This window comes from Quercus robur, chromosome 10, assembly GCF_932294415.1.
Source record: "Quercus robur chromosome 10, dhQueRobu3.1, whole genome shotgun sequence".
In the NCBI taxonomy this organism is placed as follows: domain Eukaryota; kingdom Viridiplantae; phylum Streptophyta; class Magnoliopsida; order Fagales; family Fagaceae; genus Quercus; species Quercus robur.
In genome coordinates, this window is record NC_065543.1 from 54661009 (window position 1) to 54683740 (window position 22732).

At 33.4% G+C, this 22732-nt stretch overlaps 2 protein-coding genes across 2 annotated transcripts; one reads left to right on the forward strand and one right to left on the reverse strand.

Moving 5' to 3' along the window:
* Positions 1-9280: 9280 nt before the first annotated feature.
* Positions 9281-10387, forward strand: LOC126703035 (CASP-like protein 1F1). The gene is made up of 3 exons (XM_050401932.1): positions 9281-9613; positions 9713-9836; positions 10017-10387. Exons 1-3 carry the CDS (start codon positions 9414-9416, stop codon positions 10221-10223), a joined length of 531 nt encoding a protein of 176 aa, XP_050257889.1. The 5' UTR covers positions 9281-9413; the 3' UTR covers positions 10224-10387.
* A 10025-nt stretch (positions 10388-20412) lies between these two features.
* Positions 20413-22518, reverse strand: LOC126701647 (ARM REPEAT PROTEIN INTERACTING WITH ABF2). The gene has a single exon (XM_050399938.1). The coding sequence runs from the start codon at positions 22363-22365 to the stop codon at positions 20716-20718; it is 1650 nt and encodes a 549-aa protein (XP_050255895.1). The 5' UTR covers positions 22366-22518; the 3' UTR covers positions 20413-20715.
* Between the last annotated feature and the right edge of the window lie 214 nt (positions 22519-22732).

Here is a 22732-nt window from a genome sequence, read left to right on the forward strand (position 1 = left end):
AGAAAGACATTTCTTGAGCAAAAGTGATTGCTCTATGGGCTGCCCGAGCTTCTGCCAATGCAACTGACTGAGGGAGAGCAATTTTCTGACTAAGGGCTGCCATAACTTCTCCTCTATGATCTCGAACAACCACCCCAATACCCGCAGAGCCCAAATGATCAAACAGAGCTGCGTCGAAATTGATCTTATAACAGCTCTCAGGTGGAGGCGACCACCGTGCTACCAATCTTGGGCCTGGGTTACTGATATGTTTGTTCGCTTCTAGAAACTCTACAACCATAGCTTTAGCTCTTTCACCAACTTCATGCAGTGGCCAAGTTCCTTGATTCACCCTAAGTCGATTCCGTCGCTGCCACAAACTCCACGCAATAGTGAAAAACAGAGCCACACGATAGCCCAAGCTGTTCTGCATTACGTCATCCAGCAAATCGAAAAAACTCCTGTGCTTCCTTGTATACAGATTAGCAAAGGTGATCTCTGACCTCCAAACCGATTGAGCATGGGGACAAAGCCAGAGACAATGCAGTAAAGATTCAGGATGATCATCACACATCGCACAGGTATCATCCAACGGAATATGTCTGACCTTCAAATTTTGTTTAGTTGGCAGCGAATCCTTTGCAGCTCTCCAGATGAAGTGGCGAATTTTATTAGGGGTTTTAATCTTCCAAATGCCCTTCCAATAATATATGTGAGTCTCTTATATTGTAAAAGGGTGGTGTCATGGACAGGGCCAGCTCAAGGCCTAGTCTAAGGCCCACTTTTCCCCAAAAATTTAGAAAGGATCTTATGATCCCTTATCACAAAAACAAAAAGACCCTCAAAATTGTACTCAAAAATCTCAAAATTGTAGAATAATAATTGCATTTTTTTAAAGAAAAAAAATATAGGTGCGTTTTTATTTTTCCCCCACCACTAAGAAGACCTTCAAAATATTGAAACCTTAAATAGTTTAACTAAAAAAATATTGAAAAATAAAATTGTTATGAATGTGCCTAATAATCATTGACAATCTATTTTTCCTAACAACTCGAGGTTTTAATTTTTGTAAATCATTCTCTTACATGGTAGATTATATTATTAATTGAAGTTGCTACAATGCTTTTATTAAATTATATTTTATTGTTCTAAACTTTAAAATTTATTATCTGCTTGTCATAATATAAATTTAAGTGGATTAACTATACAAAACCTAAATACAAAAAACTTTGAATCGCAAAAAAAGAAAAGAAAAGAAAGACTAATGATTATTAAATGAAAAAAAAATATTTAAATAATTTTTAAATATTTAAATAAATTCACTTAAATTTATTGTCTTAGGTCTCAAAGTATATTGAGCTGCTCTTGTCATAAGATACCATCTCCAATGCATGACATTTATGCATGTCTTTCTTCTTTTTTTTTTTTTTTGTTTGTGTGTGTGTGTGTGTGTTGTAGTATATAATATTTTAAGGGGATTAATTAGTCCTTGGAATGGAATCCAAGGTTCATGGTATCATTTAGTATTTATCCATATTATATCTATATACATATAGAGTCGTGCGAACGAAAATACTCTTAGGATAATTGTTAATAAACCATAATAGGAAAATTTTGACATTACTTAATGGGAAATATAAAAAACTGTTAATAACATTTATTGTTTTATCATTCTCCCAATAAAATGTTTCTAAAAATAGCTTCTAGACCAATGCCCTTAGAGCATTGTTAACATTTCCCATATATATATAGTGTATATATATATATATATATATATGCTAATATGATCATTATCACTTCTAAAACACAATTAATTTTCATTGCCATTGTTTTCAATCAAATAAAGAGATAAGCTCAATGCACATATGATTTTTTCTTTTTTCTTTTGTTTTTGTTTTGTTTTGAAGTTCGATGCACTTGTGATTTAAATCCATTGTCCGATGTGCCATAATAAGATAAGATATGGGCGGTAACATGATTTGGTCCATGCCTATATTGTCTTGTCCACACCAAATTAACTCTATTTCTCACTATCATTTTCCTGTGAAAACAACAGCAATGATGTTTCTTCCAAGGTAGTCGATACCGTACTGGTCGGTATGTACCGTACCGGTACGTATACCGGTATTGAAACATCAACGTTTCATACCGATTTAAATACCGGCCATATTAGCCAATTTCGGGCAATATCGGCCGGTACAATTTTTTTTTTTTTTTTTTTGTAATTTTTGAATTTTTGTAAGAGAAAAATAGTAACTTACTTGCATTAACTTATTATTATTATTTGTTTTCTTAGTATGCAATGAACAATTAAGCTTTCTATTTTTTTTTTCTTTTAATTGATGCTAAAGTCTAAAACCATGAATAATTTGTTTTGAATTGAGGTAATGTTTTTAGTTTTATGGTAAAATTTTATATTTATTATAACACACACACACACACACACACACACATATATATATATATATATATATATTTATAAATATAAAAAATAACGGTAAACCCGAAACAGTACACCAGTATTGACCAATACTGAAATATATCGTTCCACTAATCAAACCGGTACAACTTCCGGTTCAAGATTGATTCCCTTGATTTCTTCCATGACGTTAACATTTTTTAGGTAAGATACGAAAAATATACACTATAAATTGAGACCCAAATGGGACTTCAAAGAGTGATCGTTTTCATTTCGTGTGAATGCAATGTGAATGTGTATATATGGATTGAACCACCACAATACAAGAGCCTAAATTGAATTCAAATTTCATGTGACCCTAAATTGAACCAAAATTTAGTCATTATGGTCCCATGCTACCAGCTTCGAGCTCCTTACATGCTCCATATTGTGATGTATATTGTTAAAGTTGTTGTGTGATAGTGGGTAATTGAATGATGAGCAGAAATATGAAAAATAGAACGAATATAAAGGTTTACGTAGTTCGGTTTGATAGCTTATGTCCGCAATATGAAAGTCTTTGAGCAACTATAATTTAATATTAAATACATGTGTTACAATGAACACAATTTAAAATTTATTTACTAAAGAGAACTTGACTAATCCTAGACTAATTCAAGCTTAAGTTGCTTGTTTCACAAATATTTGGCCTACAATTGGTTTGGACCAATTGGACTATAACATGCTTATATATTCCCTTTGCAGTTTTGCACTCACTAATTTGTGGAATGAAGTTAACGCAATCAAGGCACATATATAAATCACATTTAGAAAACAAGAAGATCCATTCTCATAATAAAATGAAGTGAAAACACTAGTAATATGCTCCAAAGGTGGAGTACAATTGTACAACACTTTGGGACTTCTCATCTTCCTTTTTATTCCAGTTTAAATATTTTGATCTACCACAAGATTGAGAATACCATTTTCCAAAGCTACAATTTGATATCTTAACATGATACTGAAACCTTAATATAGATTTTGCAGTTACTTGTGACGATGATATTAATTATAAGGGCCAGCTAAATTAAGCCCTTTGCATGGATATATAGTGTGCGTTATTAGAATATTAGTTTGGTTAATTATTGACCCAAAGGCTAGAGTCGCCAGACCCTATATATATAAATATATATATTTTATACAAGATAGAAATTCTACTCACACCTAATCTAATATATGTGTGAAAATCCCTCCTGAAGACTTGAACCATGGCCCTTGCCCCCCAACCCCACCCTACAAGTACTTATATTGGGTCAGACCCAATATTATTATTTGTATAACACACATATTTCTTCTTCATCGCTCTTAAGTGTGCCCATAAATATAGGTCTTTATTTGTACATAAAAACATATAGAAATATTAAAAAAATCTTTCCCCTATTTCTCTCTCTCTTAACCACGTGCACCCACTAAAAATAATAAGCTTTGAGTAGTTTCAGATCTCATTGGCAATAAAAAATAGTAACAAAAATGAAATATTGAAATTTAAAGTTAGTACAAATTCTGAAACCATAACCTATTAGTAATGGAGAAGTTTTACCAATTTGGAACTAATTTATTGGATCTTAAGTTTATTAAATAACTAATGCACAAAGTTTAGCTATAAAATTAATTACAGCCTAGGACTATGACTTTACTCAATAAAATAAATATTACTACATATTTTGAAAATTTAGTTATTAAATTGTATGTTCTTTATACTCTTAATATACATGTAAAATTTTATGTTAATCAGATATTATCTACTATATAATTTATAAGCTTATATTTTATGCATAATTTTAAACAATTTGTTGATGGCATAGTCATTGATTTTTAATTTTCTAGAAATTTTGCAAGCATGGAGGACATAAAAAGAAAATGTAATCTAATGGTGGATTTGTCAAAATTCACCTCCAAAAAAAAGATATTGAGAAAGGTTGTAGCCTTAAGTTTCAACCAATTTTGTAGTTAAACTTTGTCCATAACTAATTCTTTGTTGTATGGGTATCTTTCGGAAGAAAGAATTGCTTCCACAAGAAAATTAGGCACATGCTTAACCACAGCCACTTCAGGCAGCTGATTGGAAATTTTACTTGATGGAAGATTAATTGGAGCACCAAAAGGGAACTATCAAGAATCACCACAAATTGAATGTTGTTAAGGGCATGTTGTTGCTTTGCATTTTTTTGCTTGTACCACAAGTTGCTTTGGAAATTTGTAGACTTTATACTCTTTTTACACTGCCAGTTAATAAAGTTACATCCAGAAGAGACCTAAAATGATTTTCTTATCAAGGGATGGACCCTAATATTTAACAAGAAATTCCAAATGAAATGCATAAAGAATGAACCCCAATTGCCATAAATATTATTCTTATAGCTATAGGATTAACAGCATTGGAAGGTAAGTTATGAGTATTTGACACGGTTTATTTGCTCCTATGTCATCATCATCATCTTCATCATCACTAAGCAAAGAATGGTGCTAGGCGGCTGAGGCTCTATTACTTTCCCAGCAATGTTGAAAAGAAACTGTCTTTGAGTGTCAAGAGGGAAATAGCTATATTCATGGAATTTGCAAGTCCATGTGGTGTATTTTAAATATTGTTTCAACAATATTACCTTATATAGATAATACTAGCTAATAAGTATATTCGATTGCTAGCCATATTTTATAGCATCTAGCTGGCTATATAGCAGTCATTGTTGGATTAGGTTATGAACCTGTTTTTTTTTGGTTGTTGTTGTTGTTGTTGTTTCAAAACCACTAAGATGAAGGACTGTTCTTGAAAAGTGTGAGTGAGTGATCTAAAATGTAAATAGTTCATGGCCATGCATGCAAGAGTGTTTCGTACCATTAATGCATGCACGAGGAAAAAGATAAAATAAAATTGAATATGGAAATACAGTGACGGTTTCAGGAATTTCTTGGGGTGTTTTTTAAGAAACATAAATTATACAATCTAACAAAAAAATAATTCACATATTGACAACAACAACAATAAAAAAACACACAAATACATAAAGTTTACAATTACCTTCTACGAGTTTTTATATTTTGAAATCGATGCATGATAGTCTCATTATCAATACTACAAACTACAAATTTTTCAAGGTACACAACCAAGCAATCATTCATCTACTGAATATAGAACAAATTATGGAGCAAAATTTAATTTTATTGATATAAAAAAAATCTAAAAGTGTTCCCAAATTGTTTTTGAAGGGTAGACAAATAAAAATTTTTAAATTATTATATATAAAAAAAATTTAAAAAAATTTCAGAACACAAATTTCAGAACACAAAAATTTTAAAAGAAGAAAATTTGCTTGACAAAGATGTGTACCACAAATTAGAATGAACTTGCACATAATAAAGAAATAGGCGGGCCACCACAACTACAAGCTTTGTTACTTTCCACAATTCCACAATCAACGTGGCTAAGGATTGAATTCAGAGCCCAGTAGACTTGCCTAGAACCTCTTTTCCTTTCATTTGCAACCTCTGAAAAGAACCACTGTCATCATCATCATCTTCATCATCACTAAGCAAAGAATGGTGCTAGGCGGCTGAGGCTCCATCACTTTCCCAGCAATGTTGAAAAGAAACTGTCTTTGAGTGTCAAGTGGGAAATAGCTATATTCATGGAATTTGCAAGTCCATGTGGTGTATTTTAAATATCGTTTCAACAATATTATCTTATATAGATAATACTAACTAATAATTATATTCGATTGCTTGCCATATTTTGTAGCATCTAGCTGGCTGGCTATAACAGTCATTCTTGGATTAGGTTATGAACCTGTTTTTTTGTTTCAAAACCACTAAGATGAAAGATTGTTCTTGAAAGTGTGAGTGAGTGATCTAGGAGTTTTTGGTAGAGTAGTTTGAGAATTGTTGTTTAGAGTTTTTTGAAATACGTGTAGATGAAAAAATATGTATAATATTGTTTAAAATGTGAAAATATGAGTTTAAACTTATCCACCAAACAGCCCCTAAAATGTAAATAGCTCATGGCCATGCATTCAAGAGTGTTTCATACCATTAATGCATGCACAGAAACAAGATAAAATAAAATTGAATATGGAAATAAATGTAGCTGCAGAAAAGGACAATCTAAATTTCTGTGATATAGAAAAGAAGAAAACTTGCTTGACTAAGATGTGTACCACAAATTAGACTGAACTTGCACATATTAACGAAATAAGCGGGCCACCACAACTACAAGCTTTGTTACTTTCCACAATTCCACAATCAATGTGGCTAAGGATTGAATTCAGAGCCCAATAGACTTGCCTAGAAGCTAGAGACTCCTTTCCTTTCATTTGCAACCTCTGAAAAGAACCACTGGAAATAAAGCATCTTCGTCTGGAAATTTGGAAATATTTAATACAAGTTTCATATATGTGACCAATTTATTGGAAATCTTCGAGATTGGAGGGCTGTCGAAATCTGGCAATGGATAAAGCAATATGGACTATGATATGGACACTTCAAAATATGTTTTTTCTTTTTGTTTTTTGTTTTGTGTTTTTTTTTTTTGAAGAATATTTGAATTTTTAATGTATGTTCTATATATGATTGTTCTTTATTGCTAGCCAAGACAATATTTTTTTTTATGCACGTAGAATTTAAATTTAGCTCCATTATTTGACTTTAAGATATTTTACAACATTGTGACTAGACTTATAACCATTATGCCAAATTATTTATGTAACAATATAATGAGTATATAACATGTAAGAAATTGGTGGAAACAACGAGTATAAAATAAAATTTCATGGCATTCACTCGTGTGACTTGGTAAGAGATACTTCTTCTAAAACTGTAAACATGCCTAGTGAAGTTTAGTATTAAAAGTTTAGACATGTTCATCTGATATTATTTTGAATACAAGGTGAGTTTGAGTTCACCACGAAGCAAAATTATATATTCAAGTTTAGTTCATTTTCTTGTCGAACAAGCTCAAGCTTGTTCACAAGTTACTTGATTATTAGCTTATTATTTTCCTATATATAGTAAAACTATAACTAAAATGTTTTAACTTCACAAACTTATTCACGAATACATCATTATGTTTGAACTTGACTTGTTTAATAGTATAACCTAAAATTATGTTTGAAATTGAGTTTGACTTGTTTGCTAAACAATCATATATAAACAAGTTTTTTCCTGTATTGAACTTGAGTTGTTCCTAAACAACTTAATTCATTTACAACCCTAAATTTCCCAACTCACAAGGATATATTTACGGCCTGGGAGATGGGGAAAACCCTCTGACTTTTAAAAACTTTCATCTCCTCTCTTATAATTTTCATATATTATATAAAAAATTTTACTAATTGCGGCTCCCTTTAAAAAAGAAGTCTGACTCTGTCACTGGATATAGATGGATGAGTGAATGCACTTGCCATAGTTGCCATAGTTGTTGTACATTACGCAGAATCAGATGTCATGAACAAATAACGGCTAAATTTCTTAGACTAAACTGACATCGACTCCACAATAATTGAAGATTAGTGTGGCCTTGCGTAAGAAATAAGAATATAATAATTCACAAGTTGAGCTCCAAATTCTTAAGCCTCGACTTTGTAGCACAAAAATAATGAAAAAAAAAAAAAAAAATCGTAGCAATGTCATCGAGTACAAACTCATTTTAGAAGCAAGTTATAAATCTTGAATTTGGGCAATTTCACACCCAGATAACTGGTCACCTTAGCATGTGATCTGGTAACCAAACACAGGATTGATGTTCAGTTCTTGAGTCAGACTAATTATTGGAACACAGCTATTATCTAATCAAGTTATGCAAATCAATGTATAAGCGTTGCACCTACTACAATACCAACCTGTTACCAGTACATATATCTATTCTAAGAGTTTCCTGAGAGAATTTTAGCCTTCTGTTCCCCCAACTACTGACTGTCAGAGTTCGGTTAAATTCACCAATTATTTGCAGCAAATTGAATTCAATTTACAAAGAAGCTGACAGATCTACTAACAATTTTGTACAAGAACTACACTTCTCTTCTCTCGTCCATAAGAGTAATGCTACAAACACAACAATTTTCAAAACAGTTAAATTGACAAGTAAAAGGCGCATGAGATATATGTCTTACTGACATGTGAGCCCTGAGACGTGTCACATGTACCTGGCACATACAAAAGTTTTGCAATTTTTACTAGATGAAATATTTTGCGACTCTAGATTATTGCTCATAGAAATATTTTATTTTATTTTATTGAGAAATTCATAGAAATAATCTTGGATCCACTTTTTTTTTTTTTTTTTTGAGAAAAGTTTAGAAATCTTGGATCCACTTTTACCTTAAATGAAAAGTGTAATACAAAAAGGGCATTGAATAAATTCAGCATTTAATTGCATGAGGAAATCCGTTAAAATATTAAGGTCAACCCCCCCCCCCCCCCCCCCCCTCTCTAGGAGAAAAATTAATCTCATTTTCTATTCTCTTTATTTATTAGTTATACATTTCCCTTTAAAGCAATTTATAACAATAACTATAGTCCACTCTATTCCAGTGTTAAGCTTAATCAATAAAGTCAATCTAATGCTATACAATAATTATCCCCAAACCCTAAACCCCTATTTAAAATCACAACTTGCCGGTTTAAGAAGTTGTGAAAGAAATTATAAAAAACAATGTGTACCTAATAATCCAAAAACCCAAGTTGAGTTGTCCATACAAAGACCTTATAGCAGTATGAGATCCACTTGACTGGTCTAATGTTTTAATGTTAAGAGAATAGAGACCACAACACTTTCTGTGCTTGAAATTAATACTCACATCATCATTGTGGCCTACAGAGGTTCCTCACTTCTCTCTTCTATAAATACTCCCATTAATTTCACACTCTATCCATCTATTCTTTCCCTAAGCTTAAGCACTTCTTTTCCTCCTTATTACTCTTCTCTTGCTCTGTTTTTGCTCTGCCTCCAACAACTTTTTTTCTTCTCTCACCCAATTTTCTCACAATGTCTAGCCTTGAAGCCAAGGTTCCACAAAACCCACCTCTGAAAACCCAAAAGCTTGTCCTTGGAGCCCAAATTGGGCTGAGAATTATGACAATTGCCTTAACATTGGCTGCAACATGGGTGGTGCTAACTAGCCGGCAATCAACGAAGGTTTTTGGTGTCCCCGTTGAAGCTCGATATAGCTATTCCTCTACTTTAAAGTAAGATTAAATTTTCATACAAAAAAAAATTTATTAAAAGATAAAAAGAATTACTTGAATTTGGTCCTCATATTTGTTTATTCAACCTTTTATATGCAGGTTCTTTGCTTTTGCAAATGCTATTGTTTGTGTCCTCTCTATCCTATCTTTGCTCCTTGTTTTCTTCCTTTGTCATCAAGGCTCAAACCCTGCCAAGTTCTACTACTTGTTCCTTCATGATTTGGTATGAGTTCTTTTCTTCTTTCTTTAATCTTTTTGCCTGTTTTCAAGTCTCCTATTGTAAATATCTAATGCGAATAATTGTTTAATACTTTATTACAAAAATAAATGTCATGGATGTTAGATATATATCATTGTTAAGGTGATGAATATGGTGTAATTTTTTTGGTTTTGATTGTGACAGTCTATGACGTCGTTGGTTCTTGCTGGATCCGCGGCGGCAACTGCTGAAGGGTACATTGGACGATATGGGAACACTCATAGTGGTTGGATGCCAATTTGTGAATATGTGGGCAAATTCTGCAACAAGATGACAACTTCTGTGATACTTTCTTACTTGTCTTTCGCTTGCTTATTGATGCTTACTATCTTATCTGCTAGCAAGTCTTAGACTGATTCAAGTTTAAGACTCTTAAATAATTTAGCTGATGTATCCTAAGAAGAAGAAGAATATGTAATTTATGATGATGATATTGATGATTGTATAATATAAAATTATGTAATGCTATGATTCTGCTTTAGTGAAAAAGTAAAGAATCCCCATTTTAGATGAAACATTTTCTTGACTCTTCTACTCTCTTTTTTTTCCCCCATATGCAATGAAAAATGAGTTCAACATGATGCAAGTCCAAGTCTTCGATTGGTAATTTTTGGTAGTCATCTACCGACACCTTTATGGTGGTTGGTGTCTGGGTTCGAACCCCCACCAACACCTCCCTTATTTACCAATCAAAAAATTTGTCATTTACTTTACATGGTAGTATTTGCTTCTTGTTGAACATTATTTTGTCATTTCTCTTGTCAATAAACTTCTTCTTAGCCTGTCTTTTGAAGGAATTTGATGGACACAACTTCAAGGATTTTATCTGAAAGATATGGTAATTAAGTTACAAATCCTATAATGTTTAAAAGAAACTTTATAAGGTTCATGTCTCTTTGAAGAACATTTGACAGTGGGATTTTTTTTTTTTTTTTTTTTTTTTTTTTTTTTTTTTTTTTAAGTTACAAATATATGCATGTTCTTGAGCCTGCTATAAAGTAAACATGGGGCCAATGAGAAACACCAACAAAAAAAAAAAAAAAAGCACCGTGGACCATTTGAATTACCATGGTTGGAACCGTCAAAATACATTTGTGCATGCATTATGCATATCTTTGACAAAGGAAAAGGGCATTGTTTTTATGACAGTTGTATTACTTCTTGCTTTTATGGTAGTTTTGAAAATAATCAATGGTATTCCTAATAAGAGAAAGTCAAGGAATATAAATTTTGCCATAACTTATCAAAATGATTGATTCTAAGTGATAGAAGAAAAAAAATACCCAAACAAATTGTTCATTACTTACAAAATATCACATTCTACATTGGGAAATATTGCTCAACTGGGAATGGATTGGAACTTGGAAGCCTATCCATTGAAGGGTGTGGAGGGCCTTTTTGTAATGTTGGATTGGGCTGCCTCCTGCTGTACTGGGCCTAAGTATTCTGGGTTAGGGAGTTGAGACTGGTTCAACTGCAACTCACTTTGGTCTGACTTGTGTATAAATTATGCCTCGTTTGCCAAGAACATGCCCATGGTAGGCAGAGCTGCTTCGGATGGGTTATAGCAAGTAGACATGATAATAATAATAAAAGAAAGTGTTTTTGCCTTTAGATAAAGTGAACAAATAATCCCCAATTAAAATGATAATCACAATAATAAGGAACACCTTGTAAAGAAAATAGTGGGAATAAATGGGTGAGGCACGAGTTAGCAAAAGAAAGGAAAAAAGATTAATCTAATGTGTCGAGTTATGTCACAGGACCAAGACAAAAGAGGGAAAACCATTTTTCCTCAATGCGAATAATCTCCCAGGAAAATTCCTGCTGTGGAAATTAATCACTTTGAAGGAAATGGGTCTGAATGGCTTATGCCCAAAAGAATCCTTAACTTTTGGTAGAGAGTAGGACTGCTAGAGGGAGAGAGGGGACAACCTATTAGCGCATACCTGCCATTCTATACTCCCCTTTCTCTATTCTTTCTAGTTTTTCCTTTCTTTCTTTTCTCTTCCTTTTCTATCTCATTGTTTTCTTATTTGTTGCAATTCTCTCCTAGAGATTGCAATTACCGTGTTCGTGATGCCCCCCACTCTACTGTGCACGGTAAAGGTCCTTTAAATAGTGCCTATCATGACCGAATTTTACCATTTTAGCATTTAACAATTTTTGTTTAGTCTGGGTGTCTTTGCCGACCACTTACTAGTTTGCCAGTCGCTCAGCTACCACCACTTACCTGTGCTGGTTATGCCACCAGACAAAGAAGACTATTTTGTTTGTTTGCTTGCCGTGACACTCTTATCTGTTACAATGTGGGTGCTCTCTCTCTTCCTATCCCTCATGGCATACACCTAGTGGTCCCAGCTCATCCTTGCTTCCTTTAGGTGGTATGTCATCCTAGCAGGACATTTCCCCCCAAAAGAGCCTAAACAGGAACCCTAGAATAGGTTTTCCCTTCTCTCCACCGCCAGACCATGCCCTCTTACCTCTAACCCATGACCTTACCACCTCCTGTATTGGCTGGGTACAAGCTGGTGATGTCTAGGTCTTGCGTGTGCTTCACTTCCATGTATGTCCAAAATCTGCTTGCTGCTCATGCGTTCGCTGTGGTCTGGAGGCTTGTCTGCACATTCTACCGCCCATCCTTGGCTACTTATGGCGTGAGCCATTTTCTGGCTTCTCATTCTTTAGGGCCTGCTCCCATCGGCGACTGGGCTTTTGCTTGATTATGGGCTTTTCCTCCTTCAACCCATTCTCTTGCTCTTTTCTATAGTCTTTGCATTTCTTGCCGTACTGCTCTGCTATTCCTGTTGTGGTGTTATTTGACCCAAGCTTGCCAGGCCTCTTTGGGCTTATTGCTTATTTTTCTCTAAATGACTCAGTATAGTCACTTGGGCTTTTTGGTTACATTGCTTGCAAGCTCCTGTGTCCCATTTTCCTTTTGGGCATTTTTGGCCCATTTACTTTCCTTAGGCATCATTGGCCCTTTCTAATCCTATGTTCCCATGGGCTTTTATTAATTTCTTTGGGCTTTCCTGGCCCAATTACTTTATCCTTCATCCTTAGAGCTCATAGACTTTCCATCAACCCCTTACTTTCATTACTTCGGGTCTACTGTGGCTCATTCTCACTTTTTTACATCACATACTGTCCATGGGTTTGCTACTTCTCTCTTTCCGGGCTCCTTTAGGCCCGTTTGCTTTCTCAAAGCCCATTTGTTTATTTTATGGCTCTATGATTCATTATTCCTGCCGCTTGGACTTAATGGCTTTTCTATCCAATTATCAACTCATTTTTGCCCATGTTGCTGGGCTTCCCAAAATGATCATCAACAAAGGGAAAAATATTTTATGCATCTAGCAAATGTATTATTCCTGTCACAATATATGGGTCTTCATACTTGTGGAGTCCACATATTATGCTATTGATGAACCTATAGCCATGTGTCTTTCTAGACCATCACCCAAACAACAAAATAAACATAATTGAGATTTATATTAAATTTTCTATCCATTAAGAACATCATTATAATATAATCTTCATATGAATATCATTTATCAGTATTGCTATTGATTTTTAATTCACACTATTAAAATAAATAAATTAAAAAAAAAAAAAAAAAAAAACGGAAAAGAGAGAAAAAGAACATTAAAAATTAAGGTGATTTGTCCTTAATGGCTCTAATTAAAAATTTACCATTTACTATTCAATTTAGTGTGTACCCATTAAAATGCAGTAAGACTTATACACATAGTCAACACATGGTCCACCTCATGTACTCAATCTAGCCAAACCTTGCCCCATATTTAACACGACACCAAATATTTAGAAAAACGATCATCCATAAAGTGTCATTATCAAAACTCATTACTAAAGATTTTGGAGACCATGATCTAGTTATATATTGATTACCAAAAAATAGTTTACTTCTTTTTAAAGAAAAATAATCATTCAATTAGTTGATTTGTTAATATTAAAGGGCAATAACCATTATACAAAATTTCTTTTTCTTAATATATATATATATATATATATATATAATAGGTGAAGTTGAGAAAAACTCAAATTAGAATTCCAAATTAGAGTTCCAATTTTATGCCATGTGTTCTAAGTTATTTATTCTTAAAGAATTTTATTTCTTAATTATATAATCAAATATGGGACCACATCATAAATATTCATTCAAGTGAGTTATTATATACAAAAACTAAAGAGTCTAGCTAGAATAAATGAATTGTAAAAAAAAAAAAAAAAGTGCTTCCCAATTATTTAAAAAAGAAACATGGACAATTTAAATTTAATACCTAATAATATCCTTACAAAATTTCTTAAAGAGTTAACAAAATATAAAAATGACTATTAATAGTATTTAAATTATATAGATAGGAATTATATTATGCATCTTATTGTATATATTTAAGTGGATTCATGCATATACATGGGGTTACAAGCTAGTCTATATATATATATATATATATATATATATAATAGGTAAAGCTAAGAGAAACTCAAATTAGAATTCCAAATTAGAGTTTTAAAGCAGTAGATCTTTTAGTCCCTTATCACTGTGGAGGAAAAATAGGACTATTTGAGGGAGTTGGAGTGGTTAAAATAGTACTCATTATGGAATTGATCAACAACATTGTCAAAGCTCATGGGGGTGTATCTGTATTTGGCGGAGTAGGTGAACATACTCGTGAAGGAAATGATCTTTACATGGAAATGAAAGAATCTGGAGTAATTAATGAACAAAATATTGCAGAATCGAAAGTAGCTCTAGTATATGGTCAGATGAATGATCCGTCTAGAGCTCATATAAGAGTTGGTTTAACTGCCCTAACCATGGCAGAATATTTTCGAGATGTTAATGAACAAGACGTACTTCTATCTTTCATTCATATTTTTCGGGCTTCTAATTCTTGATTTTTTATGCTATTTTTTATTCTCTTTTTTTTTCCCCCCATTTTTTGCTTTGTTTTCTTATGCCTAAGAGTAACGTTAGAAAGTCAAAAGTTTACACAATTTTTTTTATAACTTGTTAAGGAGATATGTTGTGTTTGGAGTAACATCATATTTACATAAATTTACTATTGATGCACCAATCATAATGGGTCGCATCAATAATTATGAAACATTTTTATGTTATTAAATTTATTATATATATAATCCCTTCTTTGTATATTTGTTGATTTTTTTTTTTTTTTTTTTTTTTTGAGAAACACACACACATATAGGGGAAGGGGAATGAGATAAGGGAATACACTCACACACCAACACCAAAACTGCATGCAACAGTTAATGTCGCGGAGCAAGTGATAAACCCCAAACACAAAATTATAGAAAGAGATACAATCATTAGTCATTTTTTTCATTCGGTGATAAAGAAATTATATGTTTGGTAGACAAAATATTAATGTGATATACATTAGAAGCCTTACATATTCTAACCTAAATTTATAGAAAGAGATACAATCATTATTCAAAACTAAATGATGAGTCACTTTCTTCTCCAAAAAAAAAAAAATGATGAGTCACTTAAGATCGGTTTAGGATAACATATTTTTATTAGCTTATTTGATTTAAAAGATAAATTAAGTAAAAGTACAATTAATTATATTTATAAAAAAAAAAAAAATTAAAGGTTATACATAGATTGATGATACAATAATTCGGATTATATATATTTTTTTAGAGGAAATTATAAATTTATAAACAAAACACGCCCAAGATGATGGTTTATCATTTTTTTTACTAAATGTAAATAATGGGATTCAATTTGATTCCTGAAACTAATAATAGGAATAGATAGGTGTATATATACTATCCAACATAATTATAGATGTTAGGTGTTTTTTTTTAAGAGAAGTGTACGTAAATAAAGACCTTATAGATATTAACCTCTAAGTCCACATCAAAATAAGTATTTTAACTTTCAAAATAGTTTTATACACTTGTAAAACAAATGAAATGATAGCTTGTTGTGTGTGGGAAAAAGATAGGATTTCTAGTTGTCTAGAATTCATGCTTTAACGTACATTTGTATTTACTTATTGTTTTAGACAATAGCTTTCTTCATCAAATTAACATAGCTAACCTAGCTATTTTGTTTACTTATTGTTTTAGACAATAGCTTTCTTCATCAAATTAAATGTGGTAGCATGCATACCTAACGTAATTATCAATAAGTTAATCACATGTTATTGACTATTTACGTACCGAAAAGAAGCTTTGAAAATTTCCAACTCGTTTATGATTCATGCATTACACAGATAGTTAGTAGGGTAGAAATTATATATTACTATAAATCTTTTAACCAAAACTTCATGTTACTTGCAATTGGTGAGGCAGTTCAAATAGTTGACTTTCTCTATGGATGAAGGAGTCATCATCACTTGTTTCAAACCAAATAAGTATTTTTTTTATATAGGAAAAGGTAGGATTGAGTTGAGTCATTTGCTGTTGTATTCATCAAATAGATTAATTATTGACCATATTATATATATATATATATATATATATATATATATTAACAAATCGATGAGGTATATATGCATGCACAAGCTCAAGAAATCAATAATGAACATGAGATATCGTTCTAGAATATGTGAGCTGAGAAAAACAAAATGTCACATTCTCATGTTAGATCAAATTTGCAACCAACTTGCTGGAGTGCATATATTGGGTAACTTTTTTACCAAATTTATAGTTTTTGCAAAAAAATATTACTGAAAAGTCTATATCTGAAGTTATTTATTTATATAATCTTTTTTAGAAATTGGATTTACTAAACTTGAGTTTCAAGTAAACGCAGATCATTTGATGTGGTATTACATCTTTAAGTGGATTCATGCATATGCATGGAATTACAAGCTAGTCTATATATATAATAGGTGAAGCTAAGAGAAACTCAAATTAGAATTCCAAATTAGAGTATTAAAGTAGTAGATCTTTAAGCCCCTTATCGCCGTTGAGGAAAAATAGGACTATTCGGGGGAGTTGGAGTGGTTAAAACAGTACTTGTTATGGAATTGATCAACAACATTGCCAAAGCTCATGGGGGTGTATCTGTATTTGGCGGAGTAGGTGAACGTACTCGTGAAGGAAATGATCTTTACATGGAAATGAAAGAATCTGGAGTAATTAATGAACAAAATATTGCAGAATCGAAAGTAGCTCTAGTATATGGTTAGATGAATGAATCGCCTGGAGCCCGTATGAGAGTTGATTTAACTGCCCTAACCATGGCAAAATATTTCCAAGATGTTAATGAACAAGACATACCTCTATCTTTCATTCATAACTTTCGGGCTTCTAATTCTTGATTTTTTTACGCTATTTTTTATTCTCTTTTTTTTTTTCCCCTGTTTTTTGCTTTGTTTTCTTATGCCTAATAGTAATGTTAGAAAGTCAAAAGTTTACACAATTTTTTTATAACTTGTTAAGGAGATATGTTGTGTTTGGAGTAGCAACATATTTACATAAATTTACTATTGATGCACCAATCATAATGGGTCACATCAATAATTATGAAACATTTTTATGTTATTAAATTTATTATATATATAATCCCTTCTTTGTATATTTGTTGATTTGGTATTATAAAAGAAAAATAAGATTTGTATCATCTTTGGGTATATTGGCAAGGCTTTTCATATAGTTGTAACTTGTGTGCCATTCCTATTCTAACTAAGCCTAAACGTGTTTTGATGCTTTGAATTCTAGCTTGCCTAATGTAGAGTAGTCTATATCTACACTTTTAATCAATGTTGTAAAGCTTAGTCGTAGATTTGTTTCCTGTGCATATGGTTGGGTTAGAAGGGATGCAAATTGTGTTACACATGCTCTTGCTAAGTTTGCTTTTATAAAAAAGTTGTATATCTGTTGTAAAATGTTTTCCCTCCCTCCTTCAGTGTTCAAGGAGGGGAGGAATGATGTTTGTGTTTCTACCTTTTAATGATATTGTGCATTATCAAAAAAAAAAAAAAAAAACTTAGCAAGAGTACGTGAAATTTATACTGAAAATTTCACTCTCACATTACAAAGGCAGAGAGAGAGAGAGAGAGAGAGAGAGAGAGAGTACGTGAAATTTGTACTGTCTCTTAACTTTTTGCACAGCAGATTGGCCATTCTAAGCCCAATGTTGCCACGTCCACCCTCTTAAGGGCTAGTAAATAGAGAACAGATAGGCAATGAGAGAAACACAGTATGTTTGTAATTCCCAAATTGTGTGGATCATATTGAATTAGATTGTACGTTCACAAAATCACAGGTATGTGTTTTGTCCCACATTAATATTATGTATGAATGAGTTAAATCTGTGTAGATATAGCCCACTCTACTCTAGACAAGCTAGAATTCAAAGCATCAAAACAAGTTTGGGCTTAGTTAGAATAGCAATGGCACACAAGTTACAACTATATGAAAAGCCTTGCCAATATACCCATAGATGATACAAATCTTATTTTTCTTTTAAAATACCATATCAACAAACATACAAAGAAGGGATTACATATGTACACGTACATGTATGTGTGTATATAATAATAATAATAATAAATTTAATAGATTTTTGGAGACTTGTGCCGCATTGCTTGATGCAATGTATTTTGAATGAAAGAAATGCTAGATATTTTGAGGGATGTGAACGGTCCTTACTAGATATTAAATCTTTCTCCTTACATGATATCTTTGTTTGGATTGTGACTCTGTCGCAAGTTTCTTGTTTTTCCTATCCTGCTTTTCTTGATCGATAATTTTGGTTCTTGATTTTTGCCCCAACAATACATCCTAATATACTCAATTCTTCTGATTTTTTTTTATAAGTAATAGAATTTTATTGAAGATGAAAAGGACTACTCTATGTTCATGATGATGAACATAAAGCACCTTAAAAAAAAAAATTATTGAAGATGAAAATGACTACTCTATGCGCATAATGATGAACATAAAGCACCTTGAAAAAATACAAGCAATATCAAGAAGATCAAATTGAGAGTTGGAAATCAAAAATGAAAGTACAGTTTGGTAATTAACTAACTGCATGAATTCCAGGTTCAACATGTAGATTAAATTACGAGAAAGAGAGACTACAATCTACAACCAATTAAATTTTTAACTTTGCCTACAAAAATAGAGAACACAACAGGAATTGTGCATGCTAGGCCTGTTGTCTGAAGTGGTAGCTTAAGTGGAGGCACTAATGGATTGAAAATTATTGTTTCTCTTGCTTCCATGTGTAATGAATGGGAGCTCAAAGTAAATCTACAAGTTGAACCTGGAATTCATGCAGTTAGTTAATTGCATGTCAATGAAAACTCTAAGATTGACTGAAAGAATGCCGGTACCAGATTTAATATTATACAAATTGACCATTATTAACCCACAGAACAATCCAAGGCTAAAAAGTAAACCAAAAACTGAACTGCTTCATTCTTTGTCTTAAAGCTAAAGGGTCATCTATTCGGATACATACTTTTGATATTTGATAAACTGTGGGGTAATTCTCAGACATATACAGAAACTTTAGGTTCACTTTTACCAAAGACAGCATTAATGAATTTAATATAGTTCTATCGAAAAAGGTAGATGCTTAAACTAAAATATAAAATCATATAAAAATCCAGAAGTGACCAATAAATTCTATGGTTGAGCTGTCTTCACTTTCAACTAAGGTAATGACATTAAGAAAGGGCTTCAATATTCTCGTTTGCCATAGGCAGAGGGAGGTTTCAACCAAATAGTTTTTTTTAGAACACAAGAACTTAGCTTAAAAGTGCAAATAGATTCAGGCATACCCCTACTTGTTTAGGCTGCTGCCAACACAAGATTGCAATTTCGGGCAACGCGTAGAACAAATGCACATGCATTAGACCCACAATTAGGTGGACATTAAAAAAGAGATGTATTAAGGTACCAAACTAGTATATATTTAATGTGACAATCTGAATTATTACTTACATGGCAAACCAATTAAGACATCAATTTAGTCACTTTGAGAGGCCAGACTATAATGCGAAATAAGAAAATGAGAGGCATCTACCTGGTTTCAAAGCTAGAAAGACTTGTTTATTACATAAGGGAAGCTTATGAAACATGAATTTAAGGTAATAGCCTAAAAGCAAATTCCAAGAATTTTTAATCCTTGACCTGAACTCAGAAGTTTCTGAAGCACGGCAAAACACTAATTACTCGATCCACCCAGATAAGTTAAATGATATGCTTTACAATGACTAGAAGCCACAATGAAATACACATTAATATAAGGGGTCAGCAAGGAAAATTTTAGATACTCATAACAATCAAAGCCAAAGGCACAATATTTTCTTGTAGAAATCTAGTTTTAGCAAAATATCTTAACATTTAGCATCAATAATAAAATTCATCCAATGTTCAACATGATAATTGTTTCGGGAGTCAAACATCTCATAGAGATAAAATACAGCCAAACGAGAATGAAAGAGCAAGAAGACCAACCTTGTGAGTTGTTAGTTTGAAAGAATTCATCTTAAGCCTTAATCCCTTATCAATCAGGGCAAGTATAAGCTCACATATTAGCTACCAACACTTATTATTGAGTATTTGGGTAAAAAAAAAAAACAATCATCTCCAACCGAGTTAGGTAACCAAACCTAAGATTATGTCTCTACAAAGAAGTATGCATCAACAATGAAGCTCGTAACATTTTCCTCTCTACAGCAAACGAACTGCGATTGTAAACATAAAAACAGATAAAACCATAAACAAAAACTGAAAACAAATAAACACAACTAATTTTACATACAGATCAACGAATCATCCTCATGTTCCTATAACCATGCTTGTTCCAATTCGAGCTCACTTTCCATTGCTAAGGTCTGGAAAACACCCCCAATATCTTACTCCGACCGAGGCTATCAAGAAGCTTCTTAGACCCCTCAATATCCATCTCAACAAGCTTCTGCAAGAACAGACAAGCACCAGCAGCAACCATTTGTTTCCTACAATTCTTTGAATGCACAAGCGAGGCCAATATGGAGACAGGGTATTTCTTATCCAAATTCTGAACCAAAGGGTCCAAAAGCAGAACTGCACTCACAATCCCCCTCTCATCCTTCTTAAAAATCTTCTTATTCCCAGCATACAACATTAAAATTGACAAAGCCTTTGCAGCAGCTTCTTTCTCTTCCACAGCCTTACCATCCAACATTCTGATTAAAGGACCAACACACCCACATTCACCGATCTCCTTTCGAGTTCTAGTACTAAACCCCAACTCATAAACAGCTTTAGCAGCCGCAACTCTCACACCCAACACACCACAATTCAAGACCCCCATAAGCCTACCTATAACCCCTTCTGAAACAAAAACTTCAGCAATAGTTTGACAAGAAGCCAAGTGACATAACAATTCCACCGCCACTTCAAGAGCCCTATTGTTATTACTATTAGAGTCCCAGAAATTCATCAAACACTGAACCCCATCTTCCCTAAAAACCAAAAGCTTCAAACTTTCATCATCAGAAACCAAATTACACAAACACCCAATTGCATTTTCTTGAGCCAAAGCAGTCCCAGAATTCATAACCCCCAAAAGAACACCAACCCCATTTTCCTCAACGAAATTCTCTTTAATTTCACTAAACAAAGCAAGATTTCTCAGAACCCCAGTTGCAAAAGCTTGAGAACCAGGAGTACCCTCTTGACAAATCTCCAACAACGATGAAATCCCACCTCGAGAACCAATAGCCCGTGCGTTTTCTTTGCTAAAGGTCAGAACTTGAAGTGCCACACATGCTTTTTCTTTAGCAAAAGCACTCCCAGAGTCCAAAACTCTCAACAAATGGTTCAAAAGCAAAAGACCCTCCGCAATCACCACGTGCTTGCTCGAATCCACCAATGAAATCCTCGAAATCAAACTCACAGCTTTCTCTTTCATCTCGAACGAGCTCGAATCAAGCAATTTCACCAACACAGGCACCACGCCTTGAGCCACAGCGATCATCACATTCTTGTCATCCCCTTGTAAAAGCTCCAAAAGCAAATCCAACGCCGAGTTCTTCGACTCAGCAGACCCAATCTGCAACCGAGTTATCAAACTCCTCGACTCAGCTCTCACAGCCTCTCTCTTCGACTCAAAAACGACACCGTCAGAAAGCACACCGCTCTTGATCAAGATCTCACTGTCTCTGACATGGCGGTCGAGTTTAGCCAATACAGCATCGATTTCGCTCTGGGTTTTGAGCTTCCCTTCCGATAAGCTCAAAGTCTTGCACTTTGCGGAGAGCAAAACAGCATCGTTCAGAGTGTGGGAAATGGAGTAAAGGAGGTCGAGAGAGAGTGGGTTGGAACGAGAGTTTGGGAAGTCGGTGAAGTCTGTGAGTTGGGTTTGGAGGTCGTTTAGCTTGGTTTTGATCAGACCCCATTTGCCTTTGAAGCTTTGTGTCTGTGAGATTTGGTTTTGGAGTGTGGAGAGGAGTTGGGTCGAGAGGGTTATGGGGTCGTTATCTGAAGCCTTCATAGCTTTTTTCGCTAACAAAACACACAGAGACAGAGAAACTCACAGAGAAAGCGATAAAGAGAGATAGATGGGTTTGTGTGAGAGACCGTAGTGTACTAGAGAGAGAGAGAGAGATTGAAGAAATACACTATCAATGACAGAGAAAGAGAGAGAGAGAGAGATTGAAGAAATACAATATCAATGACAGAGAGAGAGAGAGAGGAGGTGGGTTCAGACGCGAGTTTTGGAGCGTGGTGAACACTGTCGCAGAGGTTTGAGGTTAAGTTTGACACCTTTGACTTGGTCCGTTGGTTGCCGCCGTATCTATATGATTTTTGTTGGAGGGAGTTTTGATTGTTTTTGTTTTGATTTTTTGGGAGATAGATAT

Coding starts and splice junctions, on each gene's coding strand:
- LOC126701647 (XM_050399938.1), bottom strand. CDS start 22,365: ATGAAGGCTTCAGATAACGACCCCATAACCCTCTCGACCCAACTCCTC.
- LOC126703035 (XM_050401932.1), top strand. CDS start 9,414: ATGTCTAGCCTTGAAGCCAAGGTTCCACAAAACCCACCTCTGAAAACC. Junction 9,614..9,712: donor AGCTATTCCTCTACTTTAAA/GTAAGATTAAAT, acceptor TTTTATATGCAG/GTTCTTTGCTTTTGCAAATG. Junction 9,837..10,016: donor ACTTGTTCCTTCATGATTTG/GTATGAGTTCTT, acceptor TGATTGTGACAG/TCTATGACGTCGTTGGTTCT.